Genomic DNA, 27,549 nt, shown 5'->3' on the forward strand with positions numbered 1-27,549 from the left:
TCGCGAGGTTTCGCCCGGGCTGCGGGCGCGGCTCCATGCGGTCGGAGCGGGGGCCGGGATTGCTGTCAGGGCTGGGGCCGCTGCGGGGCGGCGGCCGTGACCAGCGGCCCATGGACACCCCCCCGCGCCGGGAGTCGCCGCGCCGCGACACAGACGCTCCGCCGAACCCCCCGCCGCCTTCCCCGCCCTCCCCGCTGCCGCCGCCGCTGCTTCACCCGGCGCCGGGTAAACTGCGGGAGGAGAAGAAAACGGCGCTGAGCAAAGTGAGGGGGCGCGCGGGGGGAGCGGCGGCTGCGGTGGGGAGCGGGGCGCAGGCAGCATCCCTGCTCCACAGACCGAGCCGGGTCGCAGCACAGTGGGGTGTTTAAAACGGGTGTTCATTCCCTGGAGTGTTGTGAAATCCCCAGCGTCAATGCTGGAAATCATTTCATCTTTAATTCTATAGAAGTCAAAGCTAGCCATTGCTGTGGCAAAGCAGATCCTGCTCTCTTCCTTGTCTTTATTCGAACACTTTTCAAATAATACTTGCAGAGTATAACAGGCTGCCCAGGGAGATCGTGGAGCCTCCCTCTGCGGAGACATTCCAAACCTACCTGACCCGTTCCTGTGTCACCTACTCTAGGTGACCCTGCCTTGCCAGGGGGGTTGGATTGGATGATCTCCAGAGGTCTCTTTCAACCTAACAATTCTGTGATTCTGTGAGAAGTGTGAGATTTGATTTATTCCCCTTTTTTTTTTTAATTGAAAACTGAAGCATTGAAAATCAGTATAACTTAAAGATAAGTCAAGTTAAATTCAGATATTCAAATATTCAAAAAATTAAAATAGATTGCCTGAAGCCGTTGATGGCCATTTCACTACTTCGTGTGCTGGCATCGTTCTACCAGAGGTTTCTATGTAGTTTCCTGGTTCTTATTATTGAGCAGTTTACCTGAGTGTGGTGGGTGGACTCTGGGTGGCTGCCAGACCCCCGGCCAGCTGCTCTTGCACTCCTCCCTCCTACCTTCCGGGGAAGAAGATGATAAAAGAAACTCACAGGGTTGAGATAAAGGCAGGGAGATAATTTACAAAGTGCCATCACAGCAAAAACAGACATGAGGGGACCTCACAGCAGCTTCCTACAGCTTCCTCATGAGGGGAGGTGGGATGACAAGCACTGATCCCTTCTCTGTGGTGACCAGTGATAAGACCCAAGGGAATGGCCTGAAGCTGCATCAGGGAAGATTTAGATGGATATTAGGAAAAGGTTTTTCACCCAGAGGGTGGTTGGGCACTGGAATAGGTTCCCCAGGGAAGTGGTCACAGCACCAAGCCTGACAAAGTTCAAGAAGTGTTTAGACAATGCTCTTGGGCACATGGTGTGATTCTGGGGGTTGTCCTGTGCAGGGCCAGGAGTTGGACTCCATGATCCTTGCAAGTCCCTTCCAGCTCAGAATATTCTATGATTCTAACTTGCTGAAAATTAATTTACTTTATTGCTAATTTAAAAAAAATAGAGTAGAATGGTGAGAAACAAAGATTAAAACTAAAACAGCTTCCTTCCTCCTTTCTTCCCAGGCACTACCTCCTCTGCACCCAAACAGTGCAGGAGGATGGGGAATGGGGATTTCAGACAGGTCATAATAGTTCCCGTCTGCTGCTCCTTTCTCCTCATGCTCTGTCCCTCCAGTGTGGGGCCCTGAAATGGGATACAGTGGGATACAGTCCCTTCTGCATGCTGCAGTTGTTCATGACCTGCTGCAGCATGAGTCTCCTTTGTGGGCTGCAGTCCTTCAGGATAAACCTGCTGCAGTGTGGGCTTTTCTCCATGGGCTGCAGGTCCCTTCAGGGCATCTCCACTGCTGTGGCATGGGGTCTTCCATGGACTGTGGGGGGATAGTGTGCCTCACCATGATCTCCTGTGTGGGAATCTCTGCTTTGGCACTGGAGCACCTCCTCCCCTCCTCTCTTCATTGCTGTCTGCAGGGTTCTTTCTCACACTTTCCCCCCTTACTCTTCTGTCTCACCCACTGCCGTGCAGCCTTTTCTGCCCTTTCTTAAATACGCTTCCCAGAGTCACCACACCTTGGCTGAGTGGCTCAGCTGTTCCCTGGGTTGAATCCACTGGTGCAGCTGAAAGTGGCTGTGCCCAGCATGGGGCAGCCCCAGCATCCCCTCAGAGGCTGCTCTGGAGCCCCTGCCAGGAGCACCTGGACACAGAGTGTACTAAAATACTGCTGTATTAAAAGAGATACTGCAAAAGTTTATGTAATCAATATCTAGTTTTTGGGTTTTTTAAATCCTTTATTATTGGCTAAATTGCAGTGGTTCTCAGGCTCTTCATCAGAATATGTCAGTCACCCTTCAGTTTTACAACGCTTGTAGAAACTGAGGGAACTTGTTCCATCCATTTCTACAGTATTTAGATCAAATATAAATCTCCATTTTCTTTTATGTATGCAGGTGGTTATTCGAAGGCTTCCTCCTTGTCTAACCAAGGAACAACTTGAGGAACAGCTACATCCTCTACCTGCCCATGATTATTTTGAGTTTTGCACTGCTGATCCCAGGTGAGGATGAGCTGTTGCTGTAGGTTTTCAGGTGCTTAAAACCTAATTAAGGTATCCAGGCCATTACAAATCACGTTTTTTCCCTTTTTATTATGTTTGTTGGGTTACCTAAAATATATATTAAAAGTGGCTGCGTATGCAGAGAGAGCATTCCTGGATGTTTCTTTTATACTGATGATTTTAAAACAGAAGGGCAAAATTCCATGTTAAAATGGAAGGTCATAATTGAAACCCTGATGTTTCTTTTAACTTTCATTGATAAACTTCAACAGACTATTTTATTGGCTGTGAAAAAGATTCAGTCTAGGGCAAACAATCACAGAATGTTTTCATGAGTGCCATTTGAGGTTAGCTTCTTTGTATGCTTACATATTTTTGTGTTTACTTAATTCATTTTTTCAAATAATCCAGTTTTATTAATTTTTATCTCATGCAAAAACAAAAAAATAGAGTGGTTGATTTAAAATAAATCAGAATTGCTGATATATTTATATAATTAATTCTGTATCACAGTGGTAAAATACAATTTCCTTTCAAATAAATCAATTTCCAGAAGAGAAGGAACTTAAACCACTAAAAAAGCAAAACACCATTTATGCTACATCTGCATGTGTTCTGAAAAACTAAAGTGTAAGATCAATCTTCTTGTATCTTGTTGTGCGATGAATCACCCTCCACTGGCACCAGATTGTTTCCAGTGACTGCAGAGGGATCCTGGACCAACTTTTGAAGTTAGGGGTTCTTTCAGAGTCAATTCCACAATCAAGGAGAAACAAATGTTTATTTAGCAAAACTATGACAGTTCCCAACCTACCTAAATAGTTCCACATTAGTGCAGCAACAAAATAGTGTTTCAGCCGTTCTGTTAAAACCACAAAGGATGTGAAGTTAGGAAAGAGGAATATTTAGTCTGATTGAAAGTCTTTGTAGTTCCTTACATTTCTCTTCTGAACTTTGTCATCCATATTTCCAAATGGGTCTCTTTAAGGCTTCTGTCCCAGCTGTTCATTTGATAAGGGGAAAATATCAAAAGCAAACCAAAAATTTTTTGAAGAAGGGTGTCAGTTCTCAGTGTGTTTAGCTGCACAAATTCCAGGAAACAGTTAAAAAAATTACATTTTTAATTTTCCAGAAAAACTGCTGGCATAAGAATTTAGGGACTTGGCCACCTTAGAAAAGAGAAGGCACTGACAACAGTTGTGTATATAAAGTTTCATTTTCTCTCTTACTTTTATGTGATGAAATTTGGAGTACTCAAAAATCTTGCTGTCCACTCGTTTGATTGCATCTATGTTACGTTACCAATGAAAGATACTGTAGTTTTTCTCTTATGCTGTGTAATTTGTCATGTTATTCTCTTCTGCCTTCACAAATTTAAACTCACTAGAAAAAAGAATGTTTTCATATAAGTCTGAATTTTTCAACATGAACTGTTTCATAGTCACTTTTTTGTTTATCTTGCTTCTTAAAAAATGTGTTTTCATACAAAAGATGTATTTTTTCAGAATGGCTTTACCTTTATGAGCTTCATATGGCTACAGGTTCTTTCAGCAAACTACACAGCTTAAATAGGCATTTCACTGCAGTTCTGCAGAGTGTTGGCTTGGCTGATTATTTGTCCTTTGCCTGGCCCAGGATCACCTTGTGTCATTTGTCCCCTTTGTTCTGATGCTGACACATACCATGTACATCTGTTTATGATTCAACACTTCACATGCTGACACAGTCTAGAGTACACAAGAAACATCCCGAAATTAAATGTTAGAGACAAGATTAATGTAGTGAGTCTCAGTCTCCTCTTATCCAGCAGAGAACTCTTTTCTGAGTGTAAAGCACTGTGTTGCAGTAATCTGTCATATTATAAACAGTTCACACGATTTCAGCAAACCCTCTGGATGTGTCTTCACGTCATTCCAGCTAACAGGAAGAGCTACAGGACAAGGTGGGCATGTGCTCTCTTCCACTGAATAGCTTTTTCCTAGATCCTGTACCACATGCATAGTGGCCAACCAAGAACAAAATCATGGGAAGATGAAAAGAAATTTCATGTCACCTAACGAGAATGATTTGGAGAAGCTACTCAGTGAAGAGGATCTGTTTGTTGAAAAGAGAAAGGGACAGACAGATGTTTTGGTGTGGAACCAGGCAAATTTGCCTTTAAGAGCTGTAACATCTCGGTTTAACCACATCCTGTGTAACTCCAGGTCACAGAATTTTCTAAGAGCTCATTCATGTTTCTGTACAGTCTTTTTTTTCACACAACACTCTATCAAACTGTAGAACTTGTCAGAATTTCATTCCACAAATGATGGATGTTGGAAAAGCTTCAGGAGCAGTTAGACAAATTCTTATTTAGACAAATATTTATCTATGAAAACCTATTAAACACAGGATACAAGTTTGGTATTACAAAGTCCCTAGGCTGCAAGTAACTGAAATTATGTATTGAGTGAAGTGCCAGTGTATACTTTCCCCTTTTTAATAAAATTTCTCTAAGCAACCTCTCTTAGTTGCTGTTGGAAAGAGAACTAGAGAGGTCTAACTGTAGCTGTTTCTTCATTTTTATTTCTAAGGTCATCTCACCTTAGAGGAGAAAACAAGATAAGATAGGCATATCAACTCCAGTTTCTCTGTTATTGCAATCTTTATCTTTCTAATATCTCTCTAATATCTTTATATCATAAATGTTTAAGTTTACTATGTCCTATTATAGACAAGCTGTAAAACGTATTAAAATTTCATGTGATTAATGTCATTAATAATGTATAATGCTTTTTCAGTTCCATCCATTTCAGTAAAATCATTTCAGAAAATTACTTGTGTTGTGTTGTGTTCATTTTTCAGATTCATCCAATTCACTGCATTACATTTATTCTCTCTTACACATTGACATCAAAATACAAACAAAACACTGTTTATAGTTGATAATAAAGACTCTGCCTTCCTCACAGACTGTCTTGTGCTCAGACTCCAAATATTAACTTTTTTTCCCAGATATTCTTTCTTTTTGTCCACTGGTAAATATTTCTGAGTCTTCTAAAACTTGACTCAAGTGATTGAGCTCTGGCCCTGCAGGACTTGGGTCGTCCCTTGGGACTGGCACTGAGTGCTGGGAGTCATTAATAGTGTGAGGTTATGAAAGTAAAGAGATCTGAACAGGAGCTTGGCTTACATAAAAACTGGTCAAATAGTGCCATGCCATGTGTCACAGAGAGTGATAAAGCTTCTTGCAAAGCACACTCCTTTTCCCTCTGTAAGTTCTTCACATCATTTTGCTCAGGTTTATTTTAGTTATATAGCATTAACACTGTAGGGTGGAGGTTTGCACCCAGGAACTGCAGCATTGAAGGGGCAATGCTTTTAGAGCTTCGAGGGAACCACCACTACTGTGTTCTGGATGGAATAATTGGCAGGCTTTGATTGGCACAATTCTGTAGTGTTCCTGCTTCTCTGCCAGGCAAATTGTGCTCATTAATAACTGTGAAAAGGAAAGACTAAGTTAATTTAGGATTATGTCGGTTGCATCCACTTTGTGAGTGACCACAGAAGGTGATAAGGATAAATGCCAGTGGATCTTAGCTTGACAAGACCATGTAGATGATGACTTACCTCATCAATTGTTATATAAGTGAATGGAGGAGTTACTTGACACTCCAAAATTTAGATGTAGGTATCTGTATGTTTATACACATGTAAGTATATATATTTATATACATATAACGACCATGATTTGTAAGTTGATAAGTATTTCAGTAAGATGTGATGGTTGTTTTTGTAGTTGCTGTTTATACTGTAAATAGCTATTCAAAATTGCCTTCCTGTCTACCAGTCTTTTTACACAACTGTGTTAAAAGATACTTGGTAGAAGTAAACAATTAGAATGTGTTTGTTGTTAAAGTTACTAGAAAAAGGCTTAGAGAAATTATTGACTTAAATATTATAGAAATAAATGTAACCTAAAAGATTGAATACCCTTGAACGCAGAGCAGAAAACAAAGAAAAAGTGTGCTGGACTGAAGAAGTGTGTACAGTCACACTCATCTGGGCTGTTTCCATAGAGATTGCTCTAAATGATGTCCCAGAGATGCCAGCATGTGCTGTGCATCTGTGCAGAACATTATACAGATGGAAAGCAGCATTATAGACAGCAAACATATGGCAAAATAGAACCAGCTGTTTCATTATAAAACTAAATTTCAGATCCTGAATGAAATTTATGCTGGTAGACACTTCAAGAAAGGAGGAGACACAGAGTGTTCAGTGGCCCTTCTGTAGAACTCAGCTGGAAGGCAAAATCCTGAAGAGCAAAAAAAGTATTTTAGCCAATGACTGCTGAATACAAAGAACAAAAGCAAAGCAGGAGTGTTTCTTCCTAGGAGAGGTCATTAGCCTCAGAGTGCCTGTGGCCCTGTGAAGAAGTTCTGTGCATTCTTTGCTGCATGGTCATGCTGGTGAGTTCTCAGTGGATAGGTGAAGGGGGAATCCAGCGTGGGGAGCGGCAGCTGGAAGTCAGGTGTCTGAAACCTGGAGGATATTCTGCATATTCTGTATGCAGGCCAGTGCTAAGTATTTCGGATTTGCTAGGTTTAGTTAGCATCCCACTTAGAATGTTAATTTTATGCACTTTTTTAGGCACATTGCACACTTTGCTGGGTAAGAAGTCTATGGCAAGGGTATGAAACACTCAGTGGTGAGGTTTTTACACACTGAGCACTCTGATAGCTAACTTGCATGCATATGTGAACCAATTCTCCACTTGCAGAGGTGGCTCCATCAGAGAAGGAACCTGTAATTGCTAAGCATTGTCTTAGCTCTCTTTCTGCAACCTTCTACCCTGATACACTGCAGCAATAATGGAGAGAGAGTTGTATTTTACTGTGCTGTGGTGCACATCAATATCCTGCTGTGCACATGCTTTTATATTTTTGTATGTTTCTGCTGATGCGTATGAAGTTCTTGAAGATATTAATGTATAGCAATAACATTGGATCCCGTATTTGCAGGATATGTGCTAAATCTTGGCTCTCCAGAGTCCCATTTATACATTTCAGACTGGTATTTTCTTACTAATAAGTGCTTAATAACCATATAAATGTTCCTCTGTTTTGAAAGATACTCAGTCTGATTAGGCTGAAAAAGCTGGAAAAATACATATGTTGCCAAAGCAGATGAAAGGGATGGTGTTGATATACCAGCTAAAGGAAACAAAGAAGGAATAACTCTTGTGTTTTTTCAGTTTTATTTCATTATGATTATGTGTCCAACCATAAGGTTCTAAGTTACTACAGGAAAAAGAACATCCAATTATATGATGAAACTGTTTGCTGTGCACTGAGGCAGAGAAGTGCCTGTAAAATAATGCTGCCTCAAAATTCCTGGTTTTGTCTGATGAACCTTCAGCACTTCAAGTATCAATTGTATCAATCTCGTTTAATTTAAACATCAAAGAACATGCAACATAAGCATAGTCCTGTTAATGTGTTAAAGAAGGAAGTTTACTTCTTTCTGGGAGCTGCCAGTTATCAGAAAGTTCTTCACTGTTGCAGCCATTGGGCAGCACAGAGACATTTCTTCCAGCACAGCTATAGATTGACACAATAAAGTTCCCTCCTTTACTTACACTCCTATGCCTTTTTAAAATATATTTTTAACTGTATGTAATAATTATCAAAAATGTTAAATTTCATCCTTTTTTTTTCTTTGAAGCCGTTGAGAAGGAAGCTGGCTTGTTACATCTGCTTTGCATCTTGGCAGTAGCTCCACAGCCACTGTAGCATCTTTCAGCACTGGCCATGCCCTAGCAGACATTTTTCCAGTTACCTGCTTACAGTTCACTCTGTAGCATGCCCTCTAGTTTTTTTAAACATTTCTCCTGGCTGCAAATGCAAATCAAACACAAATTTGGTGTGTTTACGAAATCATTGGTTATTGACACTGTTACTTGGCAACAGTGTTGCTTTGAGCTGCCACATGCAAAGATTCCTGTGAGCCAACCCATGTTTTTGCTCCTTCTCACTTGTGAAATCTGATTCTGAAATAGCTATGGGATTGAAATACAGTTGCAATTGTGTATGTTTATTGTCTCCTGCTGCTGGTGGTGAGTTGGTCTGAAGGCAGGCGGTGTGTGACAACAGTATATGAACAGAGATATTTAAAGTTATGGGCTTATGTTAAGATTTGTTCAAAAACCTGATGTAACATGTAGCCATCATTTAAGGCAGTTTAAGCCAAACTGTTTTGTATCACAGTTGCAGAGGTTTAAAGCATGTACAGGCCATGGCTCACAATAATTTAGCTGATGAGTGCTAATCCATTCAATTGCCTCAGTTTCATTGTGGTTATGATGTGCCAGCCCTGAGGTGTTTATCAGGCACATTAAACATTTACTCTTGGAGTGGGATCTATGCCACTCGATTCTATCATGAAGAATCAAAATTATTTTAAGTAAGTACCCATTTCCTTTGCTAGAAATTCTTTGGATTTTCAGAATAGCTGTTCTTCACAACTAGACTTTGTGTATATATTGGTAACATGGGGATGATAGCACATGGAGTTTATTTATTTGTGTTTAATTCAGTGGATTATGTTGCCAAGTATTAGGCTATTTATTCTTTCTTAAAGGTGGACATATATTTAAATACAATTGCACCTTGGAAACTGCCCCTTCACTGTGGTCTTTTACTTACCTTTGCATGTTTCACTGATAGAAGACTATTTTTAGCATGCCTGAGAAGTTCCCCAAAAGCACTGCTGTTACTCACGTCTCCGAAATCATGAAATATTCAAGTTTTAATCCTGCACAATTGGAAGTGTATGTTTTGGAATTTAGGGAGGCAAACCAAACTAGAAATATTTGTTTCAGTTCAGAATAAATTTCACAGTTGCATACAGAACTCAATTGTTCAGTTACTTTTTGTCATATATAGTTGGATATGTACATGTAAAGACTGTTTAGGTAGCAATTTCTCAAAGAAGATGAGAATTAAAATGAGATCCTTCTAGTTTTTCCTTTTCCCTAGCCCTGAACAGAATAATAAATAACAGAAATAAACTTGTTTCTTGTTGCAGCCTTTATCCTCATCTCTACTCAAGAGCATACATTAACTTTAGAAATCCTGAGGACATCCTTCTTTTTAGAGATCGCTTTGATGGCTATGTCTTCATTGACAATAAAGGTTGGACTATTTGTAAGATATTAGGTGTATATATATATACATATACCATTTTAGAACATTATTTTACTTCCTTTTTGCTAATTATGCTTGCTATTTTCCTCAATATGCAGTTAAAATATGTTAAAACATTAAATATGTTAACATTAAAATATGTTAAATATGTTAAAATTTAGCACTTGATAATAAAGTGCAAAATGTCTTGCTTGTCTATGGTGTGCATGCTTTATGTGCATTCTTATACCTCAGGCAATACACTATCAAGATGCTATTAAGACAATTAGCTTGTGCGAGCTTCACAGTTCACCACAACAGGAACTGAACACATTGTGAGCATGAATTGTTACATCTTCGGTGTGTTTCTGTGAGATAAACTTGTGCCACTTACTCCTGTTTTGTAAAAGCAAGAGGAAACCTTCAACATTTCGGTTGCCCACTTTTAAGACATGTCAAACTTGAATTTTTAGGGCCTTTGCAGACATCTTGAATTCCAAAAACAAGAACAACATAATTGATTGCCAGCTTTAAAATGTTCAGTCTGCAAAAGTTTGCCCAGCAGTAGAGAAAGTCTGTAATGGTGTGGATAAACCCGGGTCTCCTACAGTAGTGTGAAACTGCCATTGACAAAAAGTGGGTTAGCAGAACTTTAGTAGTTCCTTGCCATACCTTGCCATACCCTCTGTAAAAATTTGCATAGGTTCTATAAAATAGGCTGAGATTTGTGGGTCTCTTAGATAGACATTGTTTATTCTGTACACTTGGTGTTGCAGAGGTCCTGCGAAAAGTAGTTCTGCCCACTCTTACTAGAGATTGATCTCTAAAGAAACTCTCTGTCAAATTTGTTAATTCCTCTTCAGCATTTCCTACCTGAAATATTTTATCTGCTTCTGACATCCATCAGATTTGGATTGTTTTTGTAGAGATGGAGAATAACACATTCCTTGTAGTGTGTGATTCCTGGATTTCAAATTCTGCATGTTTTAAGAAGAAAAACCAGGAAGAAGCTATTTTTATGATTCTCCTAAGACTTGACTTTGCCTAAATTCAGCAGGTCTTTCAGTGTTATGCTGGAGTGAAGCCAGAATATTCAGAATTTTCGGAAATAAAAAAAACTGATTTGGACACAGCTGGCCAGCTTGGCAGGATTGTTTGTGCAAATAAAGACCACAAGGTCTGATCACAGGTGCCCTCTGTTGAGACTTGTGGCAGCATTGCACTTAATGAGGGTAAAAATGAAACAAGGATTAGCAGGTTCAATATGGTTAACAAATGTTCTGACAGATTTAAGACAAATTTTCAGTGGACTTGAGCTAAGTGTAATCTTGAACCTGCTGCAAGTGGAAACCAGGTGAAATTCAAAAACTACACACAGTTCTGACTCCAGTCCAAAGAAGAATCCAGTACTTAAGGCAGAATTCAAAGCAAAGAATCCTTGCCAATAAACACAGGCAGAAAGTTGCATAGTCCGTTATAAACAGAAAAAAAGAAGTTTCACACAATTCTACATGCTGAGTTTTACTGTTCTGAAAGGAGATGGTATATTGTTTTATTGCATATTACCCAGCATTTATTTATTTTTTAAGCTTTTAGCCAACGAAGCTTTAGGAAACCACTCAGCAGTTTCAGATTAATTTCCCAGTAGTACTTGTCAGACTGAGATTTTGAGGTAAATTTTTCTAATCAATATCTGTGAACAATTAGAAGGGAATTAAAAATTATAATACAAGAATTTTATTGTATAACAATAATCTTTATTTTGACAGTCTTATTAGCATATCCAAAAATATTTAATGTTTTATATAAATTATATAAAATTTATATAAATTAAAATGTAAATTTATTTTGGTTTCAATGTAAAATACGTCTGTGTGTAACTTTTCATTAGAAGTTTAGTAGTTGTAGAAACAGTCACCTTTGATTTCAAGTAAGACTGCTCAACAGATGTTTCAAGAGTTCTGAGTATCTTACATGAATTTAGGGAATGTTTCTCCCCATCAGAAAATTAAGGTTTGATCTCTTTTAAGGTTTGGAGTATCCTGCAGTGGTTGAATTTGCTCCATTCCAGAAGATTTCAAAAAAGAAGCTGAAGAAGAAAGATGCCAAAGCCGGGAGCATTGAAGATGGTAAACATATTTTCTTGGCATCACAGTAGAAAGTATATTTCATTTCTGTTATGCATTGCAAAGCGTTAATATAATTCAAAAATTTTTCTTCACAGATCCAGAATATAAGAAATTTTTAGAGAGTTATTGTGCTGATGAAGAGAAAATCTGTGCCAATCCTGAGATTCTTTTGGGAGAGATTGAGGCCAAAACAAGGGAACTTATTGGTCTGTTTTCTTGATTTTTCTTATTATTGAGAGTATTAAATATCTTTATATTACCTGCTAGAACTGACCTGTCCAGTGTAACAGATTTAGATTACCACAGTTAAATTTTTAATACCCAGCCAAGTAGTAGGGGTTTTTATCTGTTCTCTTAAGTCTCCATGCCTGGAATCACTTGGCTTCACCTGAGCTTTTGCACGTGCGGTGGCTTCAGAAATAGTTCCTCAAAAATTCTGAATGCTTACAGATGTAATAATAGATGAAAGATTTATTTTTAAAATACAAAATAGCTGGATACTTAAAAATTTATCCCTGATATTAGCTGCTTTTATTAAGAAACATGAAATGGTCTCTTTTTGTTCTCATGGTCAAAATCCTGGAAAAGCTCTGAAAGTAAGGCAACACCTTGTTTTTTGTATGCATGCAGCATGACTTTCATAGTCCCGTGGGGAATTTTAAGTAAGGTCAACACTGAAATCCTCAGTGCTGATATGCAACTTTCAGGATGACATGGAATATTGATGTGCTGTATCTTCAAGTGACAACATGCAGAACACTTAGTCTTTCCCTAGGTGTGACAACTGAGCAGGGAAAAAAAACAACCTTTGCTGTTATTTCTTTTGTGTAAAAGTAGACACCTCTTTTGATTAGAATTATAGAATCATTTAGGTTGGAAAAGACCTTTGAAAACATCAAGTGCAACCATTAACCCAACACTGCCAAGTCCCAAACCATGTCCCCAGGTGCCACATCTACACATCTTCTAAATACCACCAGGATCAGTGACTCCACTGTTTCCCTGGGCAGCCTGTTTGAGTGCTTGACAATCTTTTCATGCAGAAGTTTTTCCTAATACCCAGTATAAACCTGCTCTGGTGCAACTTGAGGCCATTTCCTTTTGGCCTGTCACTTGTTACTGCTGTTTGAGAGTTAACTGGAGACATCTGGAACTTAAAACAATTTAGAGGAAATGGAAATGTTAGTAGTATGGACATTTAGATAATAAAACTTGTTTATTGCCGTTCTAGATAGGGAAGTTACGCAACAATATTTGTTTACCCCAAATCTTCCCTAGTATTTGACAGAAAAGTAAAAGCAGTCAAAATCTTCTTAGAAATTTATGATTTCCAAAAAGTTTACAATTTCAAGAAAGATTTTTTAACTTTAAAATATTCTATCAGTGAAAATTACTAGTCTTGAGACTTGCAAATTTCAGAATAACAATATTGGCTGAAGGCAGATTTACATTAAGAATTTTAGTGTTTTGTTTCTGTTAAATCTCAGGGAATCAAATTAGTTGCTTTATTTTTTCTGCCATTTAAAACTGTCACACGTTTATAGCAAAATTATGTAAGGGCTCAGTTGTGTGTTGAGTTGCAAAGGTGCTACTCCTACTGATGTCAATGAAGGACATGCCCAGGACTTTGTTGGCAAAATTGGGTCTCGTATGCTCAGCATTTCTCCATGTAGAGTTACTGTGAAGCAGCATATTTTATGCATTATGTCAGATGGGTTAGCTGATCAGTTTCAGTGTGACAGAGAGATATAAAAGAGATTTTCTCAGTAACATGATGAAGATAAGCTCATTTTTCTGGCTTGTTTGTAGAGAGCAAGATAAAATGTAAAAAGTTTTGCTGACACAAAACTTCATTTAGCAATTTATTTTTTTTAATTCTTTAAACATTTTAGGAAAAAAACTCATATTTTTATTCGTATTAAGGACCATAAATAAGATGGGTAAGAGTCAGGTTTGATAAACATTCTTTTTTTCCCTCCTCTGGTGATAATACTCATCACACTGCCTCTCTCCCTTGAACTTGAAGTTATGCTTTCTCATTATACCTCTTGCACCACAGCCTTAGTCATGACTAGGGTCAAGTTCTGGGCTCTCAGTGCAGCTTATCCTTTGCCCAGACCTTCCAGGTAAAATCTGTGATCTCTTTCAGCATGTAGAAGTGCCCACAGGTAGACACTGCTCAGAGAGGGGCAGGAGAGAGGAGGCAAAGCTGTGGATCTGAGGGACTGGAAGGGAGGGTTCTGGGGACGTAACACTTGTTAGAAATTGTAGGCATGTGAGGAGGGTGGGGCAGCATGGGAAGTCTAGGGATAGAGAGAGGAAAATGGCAAATCAACAATCTTTTTTGGTTGTTGCTTTTAAACACTGATATTTGGTAAAAATAAATACTGAATCCTATCAGCCTGCCTATCAGTCTATTCATAACTGCATAAAAAAGTTTTGTTATTAATGAATGGGTTGCCTCCAGCATATTCCAACTTTCAAGGCAAAAAGATTTAAATGTTTTTGGGATATGAATTGTGGCCAGACTTTGGTTATGCCATTTCAAATTTGTTGAAAACTTTAATGTCTTCTTTTTTTTTTCTTTTTTTTTTTTTTCCTTTTTCTTCCAAATCCTGTCATGCATTCCAGTAGTGCAATATTTTTCTGGTTTGAGGGAGAATCCTATATGTCACTGTAGAGCAATTTCAAGTAGCAAACATTTTCTATCCTGGGACACCTAAGACTGACAAAATTTGTTGTAACTATTCACAGCTACAAGTACATGAATTCAAGTCTGAATTTAATACTGACAGTCATAAATGCTGTATATGATGAAAAATTTGATGATGTTCTCCAAGATTTTGTAGAATTGGGGGTTGGTTCAGGCGGGTGACTTGATTTTAGAGTGTGGAGACAGCTCTTTAACATAAGAATGGCTGTGTGATCCAGTAAATGAGACGTTTTATTTGTTATTTGGGAAGCCAGAGTTTTACTGAATCTGCTGATACTTCGTTATGTAACCTGGGACAAACTACTTATCTCTTATTCCTCCTGTTTTTGCAAGGAGAGGGGAATGCTAAAGTCAGGTAAATGGAAATGTTATATGAGACTGAAAATGCTTCCTTCATCACGTATTTTGACATCTGTGATTGAAAAATGCTGTGTGAGATTACAGTAATATGGGCTGTTTGTGAACAACAATATAGCTAGGTTTTGATGTACAAAAGTAAAAAGTAGGAAAAGATGCTGAACACATTTCTTTCCTTTTTGGTGAAATAACCATTCTAAGTGAGAAAAGCCATTCTCTTGAACTGAGAAGATATGGTATAAAGATAGGATCTTTAGTTAAACATTAAATAATCATGCAATTTATTTCTGTTGCTTCTAATGCTAACAGCAAAAAAAGCAACAAAGTGTTTCTAAAGCCGAATGATGGTAATGCTTTCAAAAATACATGAAACAAATAGGTTTATCCGTGATTTAGCTCCCTTTCAGATAAAGCTAAAAAAAAGGGGGTTAGTACTAAAATAAAGAAATGAGTACATATTCTAGGAGTTGAACACTATATCACAAATTTTTTGTGTTTTAGCTAGAAGAACAACACCTCTTTTGGAATATATTAAAAATAGAAAATTAGAAAAGCAGGTACGTTCAGACTTTTGCCTGAAGTTCAACATTTATGTTTCACGTGGTTTTCCATTGGACAATTTACAATTAATCATTTTGAACTTTTCAGAGAATACGAGAAGAGAAAAGAGAAGAACGAAGGCGGAAAGAATTGGAGAAGAAACGTCTGAGGGAGGAAGAGAAAAGGAAGCGCAGAGAAGAAGAAAGACGTAAAAGGAAAGAAGTGGAGAAGCAAAAGAAAATTTCTGAAAAAGAAATAAGGATCAAGGTACCGTAATAAAAAAAAGATTATTCTTCCTTTGAAGTTATCCAGAAGTTCTTTGGTATCTCAGTGTTTATTTAGTGTACGACAGCACAGTGTGGAGACACCAAACCAGTTTTGTCTGCAAGGGAGAATAATGTAAAGTAAGTAGTGTTGTTTGAAAGTGTGACTAATGGCCCTAGGTACAGTGATGTGCTGGTGCAGTTACAGCAAGTAATTCAGATACCTTTATACTTTTGCATTCTGTGCCAGCATTACCTGACAGCTGAGTTCTTCTGTGCTAATGTGTTGGAAGATTATCGCAGGTTTTATCCCTGAACGGGCCGTTCATTTGAGAGTTGGACTTGATGATCCTTGTGGGTCCCTTCCAGCTCAGAATATCCTGTGATTCTGTGAAATATAACAAAGTCATGCTAACTTCAGGCTGCGCTGCCTTGCAAGAATATGAATGGATTTTAGCAACATCACTTAGGAGGATGTATCTTGTGCTATGAAGTTGGAACCGATAAAACTTTATTTGTATAAGATGACACAGATAAAAAGTATTCATCTGAACTACATTTTGTAGTATTGGAAGAGCCTTATAGGCCATTTTGAAAAGGAAAATTGTATAAGAGTTTGTAGCGTAACGCAAGGACACACAGACTGACTCCAGATCTTGTGGTGCTGAGAAGCCACAGAACTGTGGACTCGTTTCCTCTTTTCTTCGTGGCAAACAATTTCCTTCACCTGAAAGTATAAAACCAGTAAATTCTGAAGGTGAATTTACATATTTTTCATATTTGGGCATAAAGAAAAACGCTCTAGAAGTTCAGAAGAAAAGGGACTTAATCCTTAAAATATACTACCCAAAATTGGTTGCCCAAAAAACCCCTGTATTTATGACATATCAGGGGTGATATGATCTTGAAAGCTAGTTCTGTCTCTGAAAGAAAAGGAAAATATTTCCTCAGAGAAACGTTATAGAAGTTTTAAATATTAGAGAAGAATAACCAGTGCTTGTTTCAGAAAATCTGGTGGCTTGAAAAGACTGAGGAGATGTTCTGCTTAGTCCTGATAATAGGGTAATAGTTTGAGACAGTTGGTCCTTCTGTAAAGATTGTTCCTGTAATGGTAGACACTGCTCAAGCCCTGTGTGGGTTATTTTGAAAGGAAAAGACTTCTTGAAAATCCTAATCTTCAAGATGAAAATGTAATGAGATCTTTTCTGCTAGTATTATAATTTTTTACTCGGTCTGTATTTGTGTCAGGGTGTACTAAGCACCTACTTCTACGTGCCAGTCTATCCCAAGTAATTCATGTGACATACATTTTATATATAATATTTCAAGGAGTGAAGTATTAATCCTGCTCTTTGTAGTATTGTAGAGATTCTGCTTCTTATTTTGTTGGCAATGACACTGAGCTCTGTTACATGATTTCTAAGAAACCTTAGACCATAATAATGTCTTTATATATAAAACTCAGGAGAGAAGAGTAGGTAAGTGCTCTCTTCAGTATTCTCAGCATATTTATAAGTGTGCAGTTGAATGCCTGTCAATGACTGTTACTCCTTAGCAAAAGTAAACTGCCCTTTCTAAATAACTTTTAAATTTTATACTTTGTAAAATACATTCCTAGCATTTAAATATCTCCAATCTTAGCAGGTTACTGATATATTTAATACTTGTTAAAATGTCTGTTACAACAGAGGAGAATAATTTTACATCATAATATAAACAAATATCTCTTAGCTTCTCAAGAAACCTGAAAAAGGAGATGAACTGGCCAGTGAAAAGCACAAAGAAAAAGGTGAAGAAGCTGACATTGAGGAAAACAAATGGGATAAATCACCTGGATCTGGGAGTATAAAATCCAAGACTTTGGAGAGTTCACTGAAAGAACTTAAGGAAAAGTAAGTAATATTTGTATTTTATAATTGAATTTAGATCATAAATGCTTTGATCTCAAGGCTTAAATATAAATGGTGCATTGACAACATATTCTATCCCCAGAGAACCGATTTTATTCTGTGTGTGAACAGATCTCTTACTGTCCTTTCGGTAAAAGGTGTTTCGTAATAATTTCCTGACCTGATGGCAGTATTAGTGGATGCAATTTGATATTTGTGAAATGCTATAAAATCCCAGATTGGAAGGATTTCTGTGTGAAAAGTCATTCAGTGTTTCATTGTCATTTCACCTGTTCCCCATCAAGAGCTCAAGTAAGACCCTCCTTCCATTACTGATGTCAAAGACTAAACTGGCTAAGGTGCCACGCTCTTCCTTCACACTTGGGTTTGCTGCAATAAACATAGAACTGTGTTTGATAAATGATTGAATGGCAGAACAGTTGTGGTGTCAATGACAGCCTTAGGATAGGTACATGCAGAAGGCTGTCTCTGTCTCCTCTGCCTTTTGTATTACATTTGTGCTGGTAGGAACAAGGGGCATAGCTCACCTCTGTTACTGGTGTAGCCTGGGAATGTGTCATCTTACAGGTGTTTTCAGCAGTTGGTTCTCTCGCTTGTCCCCTGGTACATGTGTCTCATCGCAGGCAGGATTCACCCATAAGATATGTAAGATACATAACAAAGATTAATAAAACTCAGAATAAAACTCAGTTGAGTTTTCCAGCTAAGCTCTCAAAAGTGCTTTGCAGTACAGAAGGACAAGCTTTAGCATTTTAATAAGTTACCTAAGGTATTACATATAAAATCTGACAGGAAGTTTGGGATTATGCTCTGGGAGCCTTGCAGGTTACCTGCTTATTTTAAGTAGTTTAAATTTTACTTTTGTCCACATAGGTTCTCAGGTTTTATGAGATGTATGTAGGAGCTGCAAATGTTCTTCTAATAACAAATAGAACAACAAAGAAACTTTGAACACCGGAAAATAAAATAACTGAATTTACTAATTGAATAAATGGGTCACAAATAATATCCTACTTGCATTATTCATCCTTTTTTTTGTTTCTGACTGAGGACTTCAAGCATAGGCTCAGTGTTTCCATATGTTGAGTATGTCCTGGAAGTTCCTGAAAATTTCCATGTCCTATTCTCTAATGGAAATTGAAAATATTCAGCAGCTCCTTTGTTGATGTTCTTCAACAAAGGAAACAGAACAGGCTCAACAGAAACAATTGCAAGGGCAAGTTGGTCGTTTACTAATCATAGAATTGTTTAGGTTGGAAAAGACCCTTAAGATCATTGAGTCCAACTGATAACCTGGAACTGCCAAGTCCACTACTAAACCATGTCCCTAAATGGCACATCTACAGGTCTTTTAAATACCTCTGAGGATGGTGACTCCACCACTGCCCTGGCTTTTTATGCAGTAAGCTTTTTGGTGGTGCCATATAACATGGTTTACAATTGATCCTGTAAGTTTAATAATGCATTAATGTAGATTTTCCAGGCATTAAACAGAATCCCTTTGGCTGCACTGGTACAGTGTTACTTTGTGTTTCCAAGTGCTCATTTCATTGTGATTATTAGTGGGTAGGTGTCGCTGATAGTGTCGGAACGGCCAAAGCGACACGAAGAAAAAGGTTCCAGCAAAGTTTATTCCAAGAAAAAAGCAGGGACAACGGGGCTGCTGTGCAGCCCCTTAAGTACAGTTTTTGCACACACGTAATACACACGGATAGGACAGTTCAAACTTTCACACCAGAATTCTTACAGCTAATAGGTGCATTTTCTAAACTCTACTTTCTCACAACAACTTTGCTCTTTCTCGAAACAGCCCAGTTCTTTCCCACAACAGTCCTGAGCACCTGCTCTTATTTTTCTCTTGTGTTGATGTTTTTCCCAACTACTCTCATTCAAAACAGGTCCTTGTTCTCATGAGACAGTGCTCCTGTTCCCACGGGACAGCTTCCTCAGGATGCATCAGTATGTTGTCAGGATCAGGGCCTCCATTTTCAGTCCTCTCTTTTCAGGCCATCTCAGGGGTATACTTTGACCTGGTCAACATCTATTGCCTCGTCGGTATGTGCCAAGGTGCTAACAGACCCGCTGTCACCCCTGACAGGTAGGTAGCAAGCTATGAACTATTTCAGCTGGATCAAGGTTTAAAGTTGAAACTACTTTGTCACTGACTCAGAAATCAGCAATAAACTGTAACTTCCAACTCTACCTGCAGGAGACCGAATTGTTTGTTTGAAACCATGTTTAAGGCTCAGTAGCAATGGGTTTCTACCACAAAGCGAAATCTCAGTATTTGCATAAGTGTACATGATCACATACAGATTTGGAACTATACCAAAAAGAAGTATGCTTCCATTGCCTTTACTTCCATTAATTTCTGCTTTCTCTGGCTACGTAACTTTCTCTTCTACCTATACTTTGTATTTGCTTATCCCACCATTTCCACTCTTGCTTGCCTGTTCACTATGACTGAATTTTAGGAAGCTACTTTAACCACTCTTGAACTGGAGTTTGTGTCCCTATCACTTGCCTGCCTCCAGGTGCATCTGTTCTTTCCTCACCCATAGTAACAGGCAAGGGAAGAGACAAGTACCAAGCAATGCTACAGCAACAAATCGAGGGGGTCTCTTTGACTTTTTGGAAGGTCATGCCCTGACCCTTGCTAGGACTAAGAGTTAGTGTCTAGTATAGCATATTAAACATGAAACACAGCAACTCACAACCACATACCCCTTGAGAACTAACATAGTATTTTATATATATATCTCTAGGCTACAGATACAGTATTTCTGTAATTCTGATTGATTCAGGTGTCTGTGACAGCTGGGGCATTGCTTCCACTTGGTGACTGTGTTATGCTGACACGAGCTCAGTCTGCTGAAATACTGAATAACTTACCTCTCATTCAGGTTTTGTTGTGACCTCCAGCACTTCCTGAGATGGGGCCCCTGTCTTAGCAGTCCCACCAATGCCTAAGTTCATGGCAGATGCTAACAATTTTCACAGTTCTCTTACTTAAAAAAAAAAAGAGAAAAGGTGATATAGAAAGATACACAGGAAGCATATCACTGTTTGATCACTACACCATTAGAAAATCTCCATCCTCAAGTAACTTACTTTTTCAGTTCTTTCAGTTTATTTTAAGTATTTATACATATGTAATATATAAAAAGAACTGCCTGTATTTATTCCTTTTAAAGTTCAACCTATTCTGTAATTTTTCTTAATTATTTGCAGTTTGGCTGTATGAGAGAAGCACCTGCTTGCTGAACTGGAACAATGAAGTGAATAAGAAAGCTGGGAACTTTATCAGACAGGATGAATGTTACAGATAGTCTTTATAATATAAGCCCATTACAGCATAGCAGAAATCGAGTATTATGTTGTGGTAATGTAATGGTCTTTTGCCTAAATAAAATATGCAAAGGCAGGCTAGATTACTTGGAGACACAGTAAACAAAAGCCTAGAACATAAGTATTCATTTTCACAAATGTCTTCTGCAAGTTGCAATGTCAGTGAATAATTTGTGTTAAGAGTCATAAAACTTTACAAATTGATACATGATACCTGAACAATTCCTTCCAGCCTTGAATGTTCCTGTTCAGGGGATTACTTATATGCATGACTCACCTCAAGACCAGGCCACAAGAGCTAATAATGCAGCATGGGACTATTGATAGGATTTCAGAGAGGGATAGAAAGTGAAGAATGGGCCTCCCACAACAGTTGCACAAAAGTCTGATTTTGCTTGAAAAGCTTTGTCTGCTATTCTGAACTGAATGCATGGTCAAGGGCTGGACATCCATGGTTGAGACATTCAGCAAAATTGCAGAAACCCCTTTCTAATGAGAAGAAAGCAACGTTGCCATATAACTTGTCTACTTACTGTTAAAGTCAAAGGAAGGCTTTGTATTGTCTCCTTCAGCAGCTTCTTTTTACTGTTAATTGCTTGGATTTTCTTTCTTTTTATGCATACTCTTAGGTCACAAAATGATAGTGACAAAGAACAAAGAGATTTGGAGAGAAGATTTCGAGAAAAAGAACCTGAAAGACAAAGGTATCGATTGGATGATGGCAGAAAGCATAGAACTCACTATGAGTTTGACAAGTTTATGAGAAGGAATGAAGAAGATCTGAAATGGGGGAAAGGATACAGCCAAGACAGAGGAAAGAAAGGGAACTACAACTACAGCTTCACTGTGGAGGCAGTAGACAAACTGGGTAAAGAGGACAAGTGTGATGACATGGCATCCAAAAAGGAGCGCATAAGAAATAAGGTTCTTTTATTCATTTAGGATAATCTTTCATTAGTTAAATATGCTTCAAGATCACAGGTTTTAACTTTTACAAACTCAGCATGATAATGCTTTTTCAGAAAGAAATCCTGTATCTCATTTTCAGTAAAACCCAGACTTCTTTCTGGGTTGTTGTCAGAGGACAACACTTAAAATAAGTTAAGGTTACAGGTCTGTGCTCATTCATATTCACAATATATAGGCGACTTTCTGTCTTCCTTTTAACCCTGTCATTTTTAGAACACTATTCTTGGAGCCTTGCATTTTATAAATGTATTAAAAATTGTTACACTTCTGATCTGTAAAGAAATTTAAAAACTGTGGCATATTAGTCTTTTAAAAATGTACTTCCATTACCCAGCTCATAAAGTAATTATATTATGGATTTACCAGGCATTGCTTGGTAGAGCAACTATAAGGATTTAAATAGCTAATTCAGAGATCATTGTATTTAGAGGGTGTAAATGAGTGAATTCTTCAGTATTGCATACCTGCCAGTAGGAAAAGGCTTTCCTTTCATTTGGATAAATTTATCCTCATATCTGTTGTCAGGGAAAGAGCAGATGCAAAAACAGTGCCAGTAGGACCTGTAGCAGGGTTTGTAATAGAGCTGTCCCTTATTGTCTCCCAGACATATGGGCATCGTTTTTCTCAGGCTGTCCGATTTCATGGATGTGCCAGAGTCTTTTCAGGGTGTGGCTCTCCTTGTCACCCTCATTCACTCTCCCTTGTGATCCTGGATTTTCCACAAAAGATGTCTGAAACTGTTTCGGGTAGAAATTTATTCTGCATGTGAAACTCGTCTTTCAAACCAGGTGACTGATGTGTGATGTGGGCTAAGGCTGACAAGATTAGACTGCTCACGTGCAGAATGAGTCTGTATGGAGTGTGCACAGAGCAAGTCCAAGTGGACTCTCTGTATGTGTGAGGAAGTCACCTGGTGCAAACACAAACAGCCTGGTGCACCCCACTCTTTGGTTATGCAAAGGTCAGCTGGGCAGGATGGGGGAACTTTATCTGCATATCCACATTAGCTACTTTCCATATACATCAGTGGCTCAAACTGCAGAACAATCAGAAAAATGGCTAATTCAGAAACCGGGCGATGGGAAAAACAGTCTTCCTCATGCTTGCCATGGTGTTCTTGAAATCTGGCAAATTAATCTGCAACCTTGGAACTGGGTGGTGGGTCTTGGAGGCCTTTTGGCAAGAGTTAAGCTGCCTGCTTTTTATTTCTTTGCATCACACTTCTGGTAGCTCGCTGAGTCTCTGGATTAGTCCACACTTCAAGTTCTAGATTTGTTCCCTAAAAAAAATAAACACTATCAGTAAAGTATTTTGCAGTCTGGTGACCTTTTTCCTTAGAATATTTATCACCTAGGTAAGATTAAGGGATGAGTTTTACAACCTAGGTATAGAATTGACAATGCCAACACAAATTTTCAGTCAGAGATTGAGCTTCTTTCTGAAGTTTGTAAGAATTAATTAGTAAATGGGAAATGTCCAGTGTAAGTAACATTGTGCCATCCTTCCTGCAAACCATGGGTTATGGAGTCTGTGGTAAGAAAAGTCGTTTGGGCCCTTTATCATAAACTTTCTAATGGGCACTGCTTGTCAGGGGATCTAGTTTTGTGCAGCTGTTTGTGATATAGAAAGGTATATGTTACACATTTTATACCACACTACAATGCACTAACTAGAATGATCTGGTTGTAAGGCCCAATAGTGAATCTTGACATCTGGTTTAAAGAGAAGGAGAAAAAAAGTTGAGCAAAAAAAGACAAAGGTGAAGGAAAGAGAAAGGAAAAGGGAAAATGCATAATGTGAATGAGAAAAAAGAATGAAAGAACAAAAGACCAGAATGACTTCAAATTATGATGGCAGTTGGAAATTAGTATAGTTTAATGTAGGAAAATTTCAGTGCTCTGCTACTGTCTTCAAATAGGCTGTTTGCTAAACTTAACATGAGTCTTTGATCAAAAAGCTCAGGTTTTGGTGAGCTTTCAGTTGCTTCATAACATTAAAAATTGGTATTTGTGAGAGTAAAATACTCTTACTAGTAAAAGACTTCTTAAGCAGAGTTTCTAAACAGTATGTTTCAAGAATAAAAAGTAATCTCAAGAGCTATGAAGTATCACCATTTGCAGGTTTGAAGTGTCTTTTCCTTGTAAACTGGCTCCTTCTATCATTTTCCCATGATCAGATCAGCATTACTGGGTCACTCACAGAATCTGCCCATGCCCAAATTTTACTTACTTTGTTTATTACCCGTGCATGAATTCCCTGCTCTCAGTATGGAAAGGCATGATGAAGTAGGGCAATAACTATGCAATTTTTATTTTGATGTGTATAATTCAAATGTGCATTGCATGTCTAAATTGTGCTAATACTTGATGATCAGTTGAGGATAATTTTTTAGCTGATGGCTGCTAAATTGTTCTCTGGCTTATCTTGGGCTTTTATGCTTATATTTAGTATTTATCATTGTCACGGGTGAGAGGGCTCTCCTGCCACAGTCATTCATCTGCAGAGTTGCAAGTGCACAGGCTATTGTTGTTCTCAGTTGATGTTAGTGAAAGTAGCAACATTTTTCTTGTTTAATAATTGTGTGCAGTATTTCTTCTTGTTTATGTCAAATGTATTAAGGATCTTTAATTTTTACAGCTTTCTTCATTTATTCAAAATGCTTGGTTCCCAAGAATAGTGTTATAAAACAACACAAATACCGAATACAGTCAATTTTCATTACACTCCATTTTTTTCCTGGGTCTTATGAATTGTAAAGTAATTTAACACAAAATCTACTTTCTTCATAAAGATTCAAAACTTTAAAATCCCACATATGTGTCTCACATGGGTTTCTCAGAGCATTAACCACAACTCCTTCCTTCTAGGATCGCCCAGCCATGCAGTTATACCAGCCAGGAACTCGCATCCGAACACATATGGGACCTACAAGTAAAACCTATGACTGCAGTGGGAAATCTTTTGAAGATGCCCTTGATAAAAAGTATGAGGCAGATAATTCAGCTGGAGCTGAGAAGGCTGAAGAAGGAGAATAAAACAAGCTGGAGGAAAGTCTTGTGAAAAGGGATGAATTTAAGATTCAGTGTCATGACAAAAAAATCCATTGGGCTGTTTCAGAACTCCACAGGCAATTGCACCAACAAAATTATAATAGCTCTGCCTCTTACTTTCTGTAAAATAAAGGGAAGAGTGACTGGAAATATATAAAACATCTTACAGCAAAGGAATATTTTTGCGTTTTTACAAAAAGCAGCACAAACGCTATTTGCCTAATTTAAAAGCAGTTCAAATATTTTATTATATTTACCTTGAAATAGAAAACCTCTAACAGTTTTAAAGGAGTATTTATATGAGACTTTACATAAGCTATTTCACCTTTTCAGCTCTAAAGAAATGAAATGTAAATTTGCATCAGTTTGAAATCTGAGGCACTTTAAATGTTTTTGGTGCATGACATGAGGGTCACAGGACCCCTTCCTGCAAAGAGCAGCAGCAGGGGCTGCTGCAGGGAGTTGTGGTCGGACTCAGTGTGACTGGCCCTGGGAGGAAGCTCTGGAGCCAGTGGTGTTTGCAGGTTAAGGCCCACAGTTTGCACAGCTGTGAGGAATGACCATTGGTATCTGTACCTCATTGTGTTTACATTGTTTTTGAATTAACTATAGCGTCAGATAAGTGTTAGTAAAGTTTGTTGTTAGAGACTTTGTCATTTTCTGAGCCACTTTTGCCTTTTAGTTTTTAATCGATTTCTTGTGCTTAAAATAGAAGAAAGCTAACGCAAACCTCAGCACTGGTTTTAATGAATTAGCTGGTTATTATGTTTTTGACACTGGCTTTTGAAAAAAAAAAGTGGTTGTACAGTGATAATATTTTATACGCTAATGTTTCATATAAGTTGCAGTTACAGGATTTGAAAAATGTATGATAAATGAACATTCTGCAGTTCTATTTGTTAAATAATTAAACAGACATGAATGTCAATTGTGCACTACCATTTTGTAAGATCTGGGACAAATTCTGCCCTCTGATGCAGGCACGTGTACATATATTTATATATATGTATATGTGTGTGTGTATGTATATCTTCTATTGGTTTCAATGATAGCCTTGTGTTTATGGAAAGGCAGGATACATTCCATTTGTCTTTCATGGCTGAAAATTTCTCAGTTGTCTAAAACTGAGACCTGCTTTATCCCTGAAGTTAAATAGTAAGATACTAATTTATTTTTTCATCTTCTTTGAACATTTTACTAGTAAGCGTAACATCTAGTTGTTCTAGACTGAAAAATTATTTATTGTATTTTCCCAGATACTAAACATTAAATAGAATAAAAGAAAAAGATTTTGACTATGATTTTGAGATGCAATATTCAGCTATTTTTTCATCTGTTACTCCAGAAAAATTAAGGTGTTATTATGCTGCTTTGTATCCTTCAGAAGCAGATAAAAATATGGTTAAGAAGAATTTTAATATCAAGCTACATAAGTGAGCTCCCAAATTTACTTCAAGATTAAGTAAAACTGCTGCTAGAGAATCATTTGGGTTTAGTTCCATCTCAATTAAGGAACTCTGGGGACAACTTATCTTATTCAGCAGATACTGGCATCTATTCCTTTCACATCCTGGGGGGAGGGGGGCAGTAGAAAGTACTGGCCACGACAGCAGGATCTGACCATTTCTATAGCCAACTAACACTTGTATGGCCAACTAACGCGTGCCACAAGCAGGTCAGGAGAGATGGGAACAGCAAGGCAGCCCGGGCACACCAGGGTGCACGGGAGCGCTGCCCGCAGGCTCTCTGCTAAAGTGTGACCCCGAGTGGAAAAGAAATGCATCCTGCCAACAGAGGAAACGCCGTCGCTGAGCTTCCCTCTCTGTGCTCATGGCCGTCTCGGGCAGTGCCAGCAGGACCTGTGGGAGCAGGGATCGGCTTTGGGATGGGAGCTGCCAGCCATACCTTCAGGGAAGACTGCCTGCTGGAATCGAGCATGTATCTCATGGTAATTCTGCAAAATACAATGACTAAAGAATCAGAACACATTTCTAAGTCCGCGGTCCAATCTCACCTGCTCAGGAATGCAGCAGGGCCTGAGCCGGCTTCCCTTGCTGGGGCAGCTGGGCAGGAGGAGCTGCCACCTGCTCCGTGCTCACTCGTTCCTTTATGCTTCTCCCGATGACAACAAATAAATGCAGGCTCACAGCCTGCCTTTGTTCGAACTCAGCGTGCTGTAAGAGCTTCATTGCCACAATAGTAACTTTGTTTTGCAAATTCAGCTTAGCTGAAAGTAGAGACAGCATCCCCACGGAATGGGAATTGTATCTGATTACATCACAGCTGACTTTGGTGCCATCTGTTTTCTTGCCTTTAAAATACAATGTTCTACATTTAATAATTAAAAAATTTAAAAGATTGTGTTCTACATTTAATATTGCCCACTCGATAGCTTCACTGAATTTCTGTTGTCCTGTTTCTTGTTGAGTCCCAAAGTCTGACATTTCGGAATATGGAAATCACCCTGTCTGTCAAATGGAGATTGGGCTCCATTCTATTGGGGAAAGTGATTTGGAATGTCAGTATTCAGTAAATAAACCTGCATTTGTGCCTGA

At 38.4% G+C, this 27,549-nt stretch overlaps 1 protein-coding gene across 4 annotated transcripts; it reads left to right on the plus strand.

Moving 5' to 3' along the window:
* On the plus strand, positions 1-27,549 carry UPF3A (UPF3A, regulator of nonsense mediated mRNA decay). 4 transcript variants are annotated; one of them, XM_027640631.1, is made up of 10 exons: positions 1-263; positions 2,443-2,549; positions 9,618-9,724; positions 11,746-11,844; positions 11,940-12,050; positions 15,416-15,471; positions 15,563-15,721; positions 17,449-17,609; positions 21,605-21,899; positions 24,812-27,549. In XM_027640631.1, exons 1-10 carry the CDS (start codon positions 36-38, stop codon positions 24,977-24,979), a joined length of 1,491 nt encoding a protein of 496 aa, XP_027496432.1. In that variant the 5' UTR covers positions 1-35; the 3' UTR covers positions 24,980-27,549. The 4 variants fall into 4 exon arrangements, with proteins under 4 accessions (XP_027496432.1, XP_027496410.1, XP_027496402.1 ...); XM_027640609.1 differs by having other exon boundaries at positions 60-263; positions 21,605-21,679; XM_027640601.1 differs by having other exon boundaries at positions 60-263; positions 21,605-21,843; positions 24,812-24,995.

This window comes from Corapipo altera, unplaced genomic scaffold (genome assembly GCF_003945725.1).
Source record: "Corapipo altera isolate COAL_440 unplaced genomic scaffold, ASM394572v1 0, whole genome shotgun sequence".
Classification (NCBI taxonomy): Eukaryota; Metazoa; Chordata; class Aves; order Passeriformes; family Pipridae; genus Corapipo; species Corapipo altera.